Below are 12,985 nucleotides of genomic sequence, written 5' to 3'. Positions count from 1 at the left end.
GCAATTCTTCCCTGCCTATGACAAAGTGCATCTGTGTTTTAGACATTGAATACAGCGGTGAGTTTGAGAGCTCTGTTTATTTAAGCTGTCAGGCTTATCTCCTCCCTCCCTCTTGCTGTGTTTGCATTCATGTGGAACCGGAGCCCTCACAGTCACAAATCAAGCAAAGACAGCAAGAAGGAGGGGGAAGATGAGCCCGACAGCGTAAAATAAACTTTTTACTCACTGCTGTATTTACCGTCTGCTCTCCTTAGTGCAGGGCTGAAGTGGGACAGAAGCAGCTGTGAAGTCTCGCACAGCTCCCAGCTAACGTTTGTTCACTCTGCTCCAGACCACTTTCTTTTGGTAAACTTGCAGCCTGGAGCGTGGTTTATATTGTTCCCGGTCTCCTCTGTTTCCACTGTGAAGCTGCCCCTCCAAGCACAATGTTTTTTACTTTGCTGTGTGCTTGCTTTAACACTAAATTAAATATTAAAATTAAGAGGCCCAGCAGCTTCACCATTGGATGGGGGGCGGATGCTAGATTTACATGAGCCATGCCTCATTTTATGGGCAGTCCTTACTGCTCATTTCATGATCATTTAATCTTTAAAATTAAGATATGTGAAAGCTTCATTTAAAAAAACAAACCAGTTTTATTTGATTACATTTATAGTAGTCTTTATATTAACATATTTTAATAGGTTCAAATGATAATACATTTCTAACCCTTTAATCAGAACCGTTATTTATTATTATCTGTCTAAACCATTTAATATACTTTTTACAGACACGGCCAGAGCACTGAGAGATATCAGGTATTGATGTAACTGGAGTAAATAAGGGAACCTTCTTCCTGAGCACGGACATTGGAGCCTATTATCAGCATGAACTCATATGTGTTAGGTGAGTAAAATAGATATTATGCTGACTTTAATTACTTGGAAAATAGAATAGATCCCTCATTAAACAAATATAAACTATTATATTTATATCTGCATCTTTTAATTACATTTGTGTCAACACCAGCTCTCAGATCACCTGCAACTCTACCTTCCCCTGCCCTAACCCAACTCATGGAACTCCCATAACTACTCTTGTTCCCATATGTGGAACACCCAGAACTCCACCAGTAAGTGTTCCCCACCCCAGAACCGCCACTGATTTGTGTGCTTAATTCCACAGTGAGTCTTATTAAACTAATACATTTTTGGCTGATTATATAAATTAAACAACTGCAACTGCAAGCTAAGAAGTATCATAAGATCACTGCTCCTTTAGCCTTTCAAAACATCTCACACTAATTATTAGTCTGTGATGATTAAGACATCATATTCTCACCCTACTGGTTGAGCATGAGCCGGGCAGTGCTGTAGGTGCATTTGCTTGTGCAATGTTAAATAAGGATGGTAGATGCCACCTATCTTGCTCAGAATACAGATGTACTTGTTCCCTGGCTGAGAACATTATCCACCTGCACCTTATTTAATGGGGCACTATAAATTGTTTTAATCAATAATCAGGGGTTTAGTTTATTACGATGTAGAAATTTTTACATTATTTGTCTTTCTTTGTTTAAATTTGGGATTTACAGGTTAATCAATTTAAAAATAAACACAAAACAGAAGCCATTTTATGGAGTGTAAATAAATAATATGATTTGTGTAAGACGATGGATTCCATTTTAAAGAATAAACTTTCTTTATTTTCTTTATTCCTTTTCTTTTTATGTAGACAATCACTTGAATAGTTCATACCCATCCTTCACTACTGCAAGCATCAGTTTGATACCACAAACGCCAATAGTCTCAGACACTAATGACTATTCACAAACATTGGGGAACTCACAGCAGATATTTAAAGAAGATGGTGAATTGGCAGGAACTGGGCAGCAATCATTATGTACAGAGAGTCATTTAGTCATCAAACAAGAGGACAACATTTATGCCTTATCTAGTGAAATGATTATCCCAGAGGCTAAACCACACACATTTACTGAGTTTTCAAAACATTTAAAAGAAGGGGAAAGTCTTAAGTCTAGCCAAATTATTCATACAAATAAGAAACCATTCGAATGTACAGAATGTGAGAAAAGCTTCACATGTAATTTGCATCTCCTTGAACACCACACAGTTGTGAAACCTCACACATGTACAGAATGCGGGAGATGTTTCACATCTAAAGGAAGCCTTAAGTGTCACAAAAAGACCCACACAGGGGAGAAACCTTTCACATGTAATGAGTGTGGGAGATGTTTCACATCCAAGGGAAATCTCATATCTCATGAAAAGACTCACACAGGGGAGAAACCTTTCACATGTACAGAGTGTGGAAAATGTTTTACACATAAAAGTGATCTAAAAACCCATGAAATGGTTCACACAGGAGAAAAGCCTTTCACATGTACAGAGTGTGCAAAATGTTTTACAAAAAAGAGTAGTCTGAAAAATCATGAAATGATTCACACAGGAGAAAAGCCTTTCACATGTACAGAGTGTGGAAAATGTTTTACAGAAAAAAGTACTCTGAAACATCATACATGGATTCACACAGGAGAAAAGCCTTTCACATGTACAGAGTGTGGAAAATGTTTTACATTAAAGAGTCATCTGAATATTCATGAAAGGAGTCACACAGGAAAAAAGCCTTTCACATGTACAGAGTGTGGAATATGTTTTACACATATGAGTAATCTGAAAACTCATGAAATGATTCACACAGGAGAAAAGCCTTTCACATGTACAGAGTGTGGAAAATGTTTTACATTAAAGAGTAGTCTGAATATTCATGAAAGGATTCACACAGGAGAAAAGCTGTTCACATGTACAGAGTGTGGGAAAAGTTTTAGACAAAAGAGTGTTCTGAAAACTCATGAAAGAATTCACACAGGAGAAAAGCTGTTCACATGTACTGAGTGTGGAAAATGTTTTACACATATGAGTAATCTGAAAAGTCATGAAAGGATTCACACAGGAGAAAAGCCTTTCACATGTACAGAGTGTGGAAAATGTTTTACACAAAAGAGTAATCTGAAAAGTCATGAAAGGATTCACAAGGGAAGAAACCTTTCACATGTTTAGAAAGTGGGAAAAATGGTTTTATTGAAATCAGGTATCACAAAACACCAACTATTTACACACAAACTTTATATACACAGTGTACAAACCTTTTTACAATTATCCTAAAGAGGACAAACTCTCTAAATAGAAGCATCAAAAAGTATCATATTGTAAATAACACTTTCTAATCCCAGTTATAAAAGCCCCAGATTGGAAGTGCTCTCCTGCTGTCCTTTGTTTTTCTATATATGTGCACCTAAGTTTCTCTCATATCAATGTGATAGAATCCAAACACCACACAGTAATATACAGATATGTCCTCATACTGACCTGTTTACACAACCATTCACCACCAAAGCACCCCCAGTGTTGTTTATTAATATGCCAGTGTTAGGAGTTGTACGTTTGATTTACATAGGGGAGGAAATAATTACATTTACAGAATAAAGGAGTCTTTATATGAATAGAGTGTTAGAGTATTATATAAACAAGAACATCAGTCTCAAATGATTGACATCTGGGAGATATATTTAATGTGCACATCATGTGGATAAACCTTTTCTTATAGCAAAAGATGCTTAGCATTGTACATGTTATATACCAGAGGAATTACTGAGGGGAAACTGATTTTATTTCATGAGAAACAATGGGCTAGATTACAAGTGGAGCGCTAATTTATTGCACACACAAAAATGTGCCCATAAGTTATCAGCCATTACAAGCGGCTGATTTGTTCTACCACGAGCTCATGGTAACAATTAGCGCTTATAAAATTAACAAGAGAAAAGATTTCTGGTTAATTTTCTAAATGTCCACCAAATGCCCCTAAATGTTAGTGTTACTTTTCTTTAATAAAAAAATAGCATTTTTAAAAACAAAACAAAAATAACTGCAGTTTTTGGGGGTTAAAATTGCTGGCTGTGCAGTGTTAAAAAAGACAGCACTGAAAAGTGCCTTTACATTGTGGTCTATGGGAACTGTGTCTTCCCTGTAAATATACTGTATATGCTTTTATATATATATATATATATATATATATATATATATATATACACAGTGTAAATATACATGTATATGCTTATATATATATATATATATATATATATACACACAGTGTAAATATACTGTATATGCTTTCTTCTATAAGGTACTACGAGTCCACGGTTTCATCCTTTACTTGTGGGATATTATCCTCCTGCTAACAGGAAGTGGCAAAGAGCACCACAGCAGAGCTGTCTATATAGCTCCTCCCTTAGCTCCACCCCCAGTCATTCTCTTTGCCTACTCTAAGTACTAGGAAGGGTAAAGTGAAAGAGGTAATAAAATATTAGTTTTTAATTTCTTCAAGCAAGAGTTTTTTGTTTTAAATGGTACCGGTGTGTACTATTTACTCTCAGGCAGCAGATGGATGAAGACTTCTGCCTGGAGGATGATGATCTTAGCATTTGTAACTAAGATCCAGTGCTGTTCCCACAGAGGCTGAGGAGTACAGGAAACTTCAGTGTGAGGAAAGTTTTCATGCTATATAGCAGTGAGGTATGTTCAGTCATTTTTTCTGGAGAGACTGTGTATTTCAGAAAGGCTGACAGTATCCCCATGAGGGTAAGGGTAAGCAGTAATCCTAAGAGCTATAGAAAGGCATTTCTAAGCTTGCATAAGGGGCTAATTAAAAAAACGTTGACACTGAGTTTTGAATGTTTGTGGGCAAACGTTTTCTGAACTGGGAGTGCTGTTAAAGTTTTTGTGGGCAATAACGTTTTTTGAGCAACTTTATTGAGGGTACACTTGGCTTATTTTTTGGGTCTCAGAACCCACATGGCTAGTTTAAAACCGCTCTGGTGCGGTTCTTTGAGGCTGTAGAGACATCGAGTGAGATGGGCGGGGCCTATTTTCGCGCCTCAGATACGCAGTTGTTTTCACTCAGCAAGCAGCAAGCTCCAACTCCTGAGGACCCTTGTGGATGGTTTGGGCCAAATCGAAGCTTTAACCCCATATTTACAACCGCTGAGGGCAGGTAGGCGCCACAGCAGGGCTGTGGCAAGGTGCTTGGGGTGTTTTTTTCCGGATTTAGGCCTTAATTCAATCCGGTTTGCACAATAAAAGGTTAAATGTTAAATTTTCTTGTGGGGCAAACTTAACTACACATAGTGAGTCTGCTATCAAAAATTTGAAAAATGTGGTGCATTTTAAAGCAGTTTTGCAGAACGTGTATGCTTTTTTCTCTTAAAGTCGCAGTACCGTTTTTTAATATTGTTTTTTTTTTCACTAAATAAAGTGTTTTCATGCTTGTTTGTAGTCATTACTAGCCTGTTCAACATGTCTGACATTGAGGAAAGTCATTGTTCAATATGTTTAGAAGCCATTGTGGAACTCCCACTTAGAATGTGTCCCTCATTCACTGAAAGGTCAATAAATTGCAAAGAACATATTTTAGCTACTAAAAGTATGTCGCAGGATGATTCTCAGTAAGAAGGGAATCAGGTTATGCCATCTAATTCTGCCCAAGTGTCGCAACCATTAACGCCCGCACAAGCGACGCCAAGTACTTCTAGTGCGTCTAATTCTTTCACCCTGCAAGATATGGCCGCAGTTATGAATACTACCCTCACAGAGGTTTTATCTAAGCTGCCTGGGTTGCAGGGGAAGCGCAGTAGGTCTGGTGTGAGAACAAATGCTGAGCCCTCTGACGCTTTATTAGCCATATCCGATGTACCCGCACAATGTTCTGAGTTGGGGGTGAGGGATTTGCTGTCTGAGGGAGAGATTTCTGATTCAGGAAAGATGTTCCCTCAGACAGACTCAGATATGACGGCTTTTAAATTTAAACTAGAACACCTCCACTTATTGCTCAGGGAGGTTTTAGCGACTCTGGATGATTGTGACCCTATTGTAGTTCCAGAGAAATTGTGTAAAATGGACAGATTTCTAGAGGTTCCTACTTACACTGATGTTTTTCCGGTCCCTAAGAGGATTTCGGACATTGTTACTAAGGAGTGGGATAGACCAGGTATTCCGTTCGCTCCCCCTCCTACTTTTAAGAAAATGTTTCCCATATCAGACACCATGCGGGACTCATGGCAGACGGTCTCTAAGGTGGAGGGAGCTATTTCTACCCTGGCTAAGCATACAACTATACCTATTGAGGACAGTTGTGCTTTCAAAGATCCTATGGATAAAAAATTAGAGGGTCTCCTAAAGAAAATATTTGTTAATCAGGGTTTTCTTCTCCAACTTATAGCATGCATTGTTCCCGTAACTACTGCAGCTGCTTTTTGGTTCGAGGCTTTGGAGGAGGCTCTTCAGGTTGAGACCACATTAGATGATATTCTGGATAGAATTAGATCTCTCAAGCTAGCTAATTCTTTCATTACAGATGCCGCTTTTCAACTGGCTAAATTAGCGGCAAAGAATTCAGGTTTTGCCATTTTAGCGCATAGAGCGTTATGGCTTAAGTCCTGGTCTGCTGATGTATCATCAAAATCTAAGCTTTTAGCCATCCCTTTCAAGGGTAAGACCCTATTCGGGCCTGAACTGAAAGAGATCATTTCAGACATCACTGGAGGGAAAGACCATGCCCTTCCTCAGGATAAGACAAATAAGATGAGGACCAAACAAAATAATTTTCGTTCCTTTCGAAACTTCAAAGGTGGTCCCTCTAACTCTTCCCCTGCTGCAAAGCAAGAGGGGAATTTTGCTCAATCCAAGTCAGTCTGGAGACCTAACCAGACTTGGAACAAAGGTAAACAGGACAAGAAGCCTGCTGCATTCACCAAGACAGCATGAAGGGGTAGCCCCCGATCCGGGACCAGATCTAGTAGGGGGCAGACTTTCTCTCTTCCCTCAGGCTTGGGCAAGAGACGTTCAGGACTCCTGGGCTTTAGAAATCGTAACCCAGGGGTATCTTCTAGATTTCAAGGATTCTCCTCCAAGGGGGAGATTCCATCTTTTTCAGTTGTCTGTAAACCAGTCAAAAAGAGAGGCATTCTTACGCTGTGTAAAAGACCTATATACCATGGGAGTGATCTGCCCAGTTCCGAAAACAGAACAGGGGCAGGGGTTCTACTCCAATCTGTTTGTGGTTCCCAAAAAGAAGGAACCTTCAGACCAATTTTAGATCTCAATATCCTAAACAAATTCCTCAGAGTCCCATCCTTCAAGATGGAGACCATTCAGACTATTTTACCAATGATCCAGGAGGGTCAATATATGACCACCGTGGACTTAAAGGATGCGTATCTACACATCCCTATCCACAAAGATCATCACCAGTTCCTCAGGTTCGCCTTTCTGGACAAGCATTATCAGTTTGTGGCTCTTCCCTTCGGGTTGGCCACAGCTCCCAGAATTTTCACAAAGTTGCTAGGGTCCCTTCTAGCGGTTCTAAGGCTGCGGGGCATAGCAGTGGCGCCTTATCTGGACGATATCTTAATTCAGGCATCGACTTACCAACTAGCCAAATCTCACACGGACATTGTGTTGGCTTTTCTAACCACCTGCCGAACTCTTCATTCCTTGGCCGTCAGTGGCTCAGTGTATGGAGGTAATCGGACTAATGGTAGCGGCAATGGACATAGTTCCGTTTGCTCGCTTGCATCTCAGACCACTGCAACTATGCATGCTCAAATAGTGGAATGGTGATTATGCAGATTTATCTCCTCAGATAAATCTGGATCAAGAGACCAGAGACTCTCTTCTTTGGTGGTTGTCACAGGATCATCTGTCCCAGGGAATGTGTTTCCGCAGGCCAGCATGGGTCATAGTGACGACGGACGCCAGCCTATGGGGCTGGGGTGCAGTCTGGAATTCCCTGAAAGCACAGGGTTTGTGGACTCAGGAGGAGGCTCTCCTCCCGATAAATATTCTAGAACTGAGAGCGATATTCAACGCGCTTCAGGTGTGGTCTCAGCTGGCTTCAGCCAGATTCATAAGATTCCAGTCAGACAATATCACGACTGTAGCATATATCAATCATTAGGGGGGAACAAAGAGTTCTCTAGCGATGATAGAGGTTACCAAAATAATTTGATGGGCAGAGGCTCACTCTTGCCATCTATCAGCAATCTATATCCCAGGAGTGGAGAACTGGGAAGCGGATTTTCTATGTCGTCAGGCTTTTCATCCGGGGGAGTGGGAACTCCATCCGGAGGTGTTTGCACAATTGATTCAGCAAAGGGGCACACCAGAATTGGATCTGATGGCGTCTCGTCAGAACGCCAAACTTCCTTGTTACGGGTCCAGGTCAAGGGATCCTCAGGCAGTACTGATAGATGCTCTAGCAGTACCCTGGTCGTTCAACCTGGCTTATGTGTTTCCACCATTTCCTCTCCTTCCTCATTTGATTGCCAGAATCAAACAGGAGAGAGCTTTGGTGATTTTGATAGCACCTGCGTGGCCACGCAGGACTTTGTATGCAGACCTGGTGGACATGTTACAGGCTCGAAAGCCTGTCACTAGGAAAATTTATCATAAGATATGGCGTATATATCTTTATTGGTGCAAATCCAAAGGCTACTCATGGAGTAAGATCAGGATTCCTAGGATTTTGTCCTTTCTCCAAGAAGGATTGGAGAAGGGGCTATCACCTAGTTCCTTAAAGGGACAGATATCTGCTTTATCAATTCTACTGCACAAGCGTCTGGCAGATGTTCCAGACGTTCAGTCGTTCTGTCAGGCTTTAGTTAGAATCAAGCCTGTGTTTAAACCTGTTGCTCCGCCATGGAGTCTGAATTTAGTTCTTAAAGTTCTTCAAGGGGTTGCGTTTGAACCTATGCATTCCATAGATATTAAGCTTCTATCTTGGAAAGTTTTGATTCTAGTTGCTATCTCTTCGGCTCGAAGAGTTTCTGAACTATCTGTGTTGCAATGCGACTCGTCTTATCTTGTTTTCCATGCTGATAAGGTGGTTTTGCGTACCAAACCTGGATTCCTTCCTAAGGTTGTTACTAATAGGAATATCAATCAGGAAATTGTTGTTCCTTCTCTGTGTCCTAATCCTGAGAAGGAGCGTCTGTTGCACAACTTGGACGTGGTTCGTGCTTTGAAGTTTTACTTGCAAGCAACCAAGGATTTCCGTCAAACATCTTCTTTGTTTGTTGTCTATTCTGGAAAACTTAGAGGTCAAAAAGCTACGGCTACCTCTCTTTCTTTTTGGCTGAAAAGCATCATCCATCTGGCATACAAGACTGCTGGACAGCAGCCTCCTGAAAGGATTACAGCTCACTCTACTAGAGCGGTGGCTTCCACATGGGCTTTTAAAAATGATGCTTCTGTTGAACAGATTTGTAAGGCTGCGACTTGGTCTTCGCTTCATAGCTTTTCCAAATTTTACAAATTTGATACTTTTGCTTCTTCGGAGGCTATTTTTGGGAGAAAAGTTCTTCAAGCAGTGGTGCCTTCTGTTTAACCATCTGTCTTGTCCCTCCCGTTCATCCGTGTCCTGTAGCTTTGGTATTGTATCCCACAAGTAAAGGATGAATCTGCGGACTCGTCGTACCTTATAGAAGAAAAGTAAATTTATGCTTACCTGATAAATTAATTTCTTCTATGGTACAACAAGTCCACGGCCCGCCTGTCATTTTAAGACAGATTATAATTTTGGATTTTAAACTTCAGTCACCTCTGCACCTTTTAGTTTCTCCTTTTTCTTCCTGTACCTTTGGTCGAATGACTGGGGGGTGGAGCTAAGGAAGGAGCTATATAGACAGCTCTGCTGTGGTGCTCTTTGCCACTTCCTGTTAGCAGGAAGATAATATCCCACAAGTAAAGGATGTATCTGTGGACTCGTCGTACCATAGAAGAAATTAATTTATCAGGTAAGCATAAATTTACTTTATATATATATATATATATATATATATATATACATATATATATATACACACACAGTGTAAATATACATGTATATGCTTTTATATATATACACAATGTAAATACACATGTATATGCTTTTATATATATACACAGTGTAAATATACATGTATATGCTTTTATATATATATATATAAACACAGTGTAAATACACATGTATATGCTTTTATTTATATATATATATATATACACAGTGTAAATATACATGTATATGCTTTTATATATATATACACATTATAAATACACATGTATATGCTTATATATATATATATATATATATACACACACACACAGTGTAAATACACATATTAACTAATAAATATGCTTATATATTTATATTTGCTGCCATCGCTGTGCGACCTACCCTGTCAGTATATTTATGAAAATCTAAGTAGTGCTCTCCAAATAATACATCAGCTTATGGCAGGGTTATAACACAATACAAATAATAATTATCCTTAAAAATAGAAACCCTTAACCAACATGCATCTACTAGAAACCATACAATTAATATAAATACCTGAATTCTTTTATTTAGTTAATATCCATGAACATTTTGAAATATATTTGCAATACCAGAATATGACACAATATTATATGCGCTTGAAAACTATTTAAATATGCTATGCAAAGTTCATACACGCTTACCTTTAAAACCAGCCTTATTTACAAATAGCCTTTCATTCAGTTTACACAATGAGACTAAAATCTTTATCTTTTAACATCCAAGCGATACAATTCTAACAGTGCTTATAATCAATAGTATAATACATATATTCTGCTATTTAACTGCAATTTATCCTAATACAATATTAATTTACAATGAATGCTTATTTTAAATTGTTTTTGCATACAAACAGGCCAGCTAAGAACTATCCAAAACAATGACACACAGTTTAAAAGTACAATCTGCTCTTTAAATCTATTTGTTACAGCAATCTCTTAATACATTACCAAAAAGAGTACTAAATGGATATCCAATATTCCTTGATAGGAATATTTTCACCTCAGAAAATACCAATAAGTATTATTTGCAGTCAATGAGCAGAATAGATCAGCTTTGCTTGAGTAAATGGTATTTCACGCCCAACAGGAACCAGTTTACAAGTTTAGCTCAGCAGAAATCTCCCTTTATCTCTCTGTGGCAATCACTTTATATGGGTTCTTTTCCATCATAGGTGATGAATATGGGTGGCCCTCCTTGTCTCAGATTGGCCCTTAACAACTGAACATGGATTGGTTCATCTGGGAATATATGTTGCCAAGGAGATGCATCCTTGCAACAACCAATCATCTCATGGCTGCAATTTTCGCAACATAACACTGGGTGGCAGTAGACATACAAACAAAACAAATTCACCTTTAACATTTCTAAACATTTTTAACAAGCTAATTATTCTCATAAAATGGTTATTTAATCAGATTATAACTCTCTGCATTAATCATATATAACCCCAATTATAGATGGGTAGTATTAGATTATTTTTTCTGATTATTCTGATACCAAATATGTTATATTATTAACATTGTATTATATTAAGGCAATTTAATACTGCTAATTATTAGCTTAAAATGTATTACAATTTTATCAGTATCCTGGCATTTCTATATCTAATACGTTTTCACATAATATAGTATGCTCTATGTCTCCCATAATTCTTGCATGCAGGAATTTTGCCCATGGTCCACCTGAAATAAAATAATACGTGTCATTAATCATTTCTTTTTAGGTCCACAAAGATTCTTAAAACACAGATGCTAAGACACTTCATGCTTTCAAAATATGCATATATATATACAATACACATATACACACACACACATATATATATATATATATATATATATATATATATATATATATATATATATATATATATATATAAAAGTTACATTTTAAAATGTGCCTCTTGTTAAAAGCCTTTTTTTTTTTTTTTTTTTAAAACCCCCACTGCTTTTTCTTCTAAATCAGGTCCCAGACTCTTCGTCTTTTATTCACCACATGGGGTCTTTTTGCATCTGAGAGTAATGCTGAAATTCTCACAAAACATGTCACTTTGGAAATGCTATCACACCTATCCAGTTTGAAAGACAAATGGTATCCTGAGATGGTTGTCAAAGTTTAACAAGCCAAATGTTTATTTCCCTCATTGGGGTGTTTTAGAATAATTTTACATACTAAAGTGGGGAAGAGCTGAACAATGAGTTTGCACTTCCAATTAAGAGCATATGCTGCCTTTTGAATAACCTTACCTGTTCAGTGGTGGGAGAATTACACATGATTGAAGTCAGTTTGTCTGACAGAAATGAATCATTTTCTACTGACCAGTCAGATCTGAATAAATAAATATATATATTTATTAACCTTACATATACCTTGACATAAATCCCCCTTCCAATTTTAAATAGATGTAGGACACATGTATTTAAATTGGCTTAAAGTCAATGGTATTCGGCGCGGATGTTAACTGTACACACCATAGACAGTCTTCTATGTAGATAGTCTGTCACTTTTGAGCCTTCATGTTTATCAGCTAGTCATCTTTAAACTACAGTATGTCTTTAGTGCATTTGGGGATATGACACTTCATTCTCCCTCTATGACTTGTAGTTGGGATCTGGGATGACATGCCCACAATTGATTGATATGGACCCATTTCTCTATGAAACTTTCATTTTTGGGGATCCTTATTTTATAGGCCACTGGAGATATTTTGTCAGTAATGACAAAAGGACCTTTCCATGAGGGAAGAAATTTCTTCTCCCTAACCTGATCTCTTGCAAAGTTATAAAGGTAAACTTTATCATTTATTTCGTATTCCTTTTTGGATGTTTTGAGATCATAATAGGTTTTAGTGGCAGTTGCGGCTCTTTCTAAATTCCTTTGAGCAAATGCAAAGGCATATTGCAGGTGCTTTCTTAGGTTCTCCACATATTGATGTGTATTGGCAGCGTTTATCAAGTTTTGGTCTGATGTATGGTACAGTAGATGCTGAGGTAGAAACATTCTTCTACCAGTCATCAGTTCAAAAGGTGACATCTTGGTAGCACTACTTGGAGTTGCTCTTAATGCCATTAGG

General features: G+C 38.1%; 1 protein-coding gene across 1 annotated transcript; it reads left to right on the top strand.

The window, feature by feature from the left end:
- The first annotated feature begins 746 nt into the window (after positions 1-746).
- LOC128659200 (gastrula zinc finger protein XlCGF26.1-like) lies at positions 747-3,611 on the top strand. The gene is made up of 2 exons (XM_053712882.1): positions 747-885; positions 1,714-3,611. The coding sequence occupies exons 1-2, from the start codon at positions 867-869 to the stop codon at positions 3,057-3,059; spliced, it is 1,365 nt and encodes a 454-aa protein (XP_053568857.1). The 5' UTR covers positions 747-866; the 3' UTR covers positions 3,060-3,611.
- Positions 3,612-12,985: the final 9,374 nt, after the last annotated feature.

Source organism: Bombina bombina, chromosome 5 (genome assembly GCF_027579735.1).
Source record: "Bombina bombina isolate aBomBom1 chromosome 5, aBomBom1.pri, whole genome shotgun sequence".
NCBI classification, from domain to species: Eukaryota; Metazoa; Chordata; class Amphibia; order Anura; family Bombinatoridae; genus Bombina; species Bombina bombina.
The sequence above is the reverse complement of the archived record's forward strand: the minus strand, read 5'-3'. Positions and strand labels throughout refer to the sequence as shown.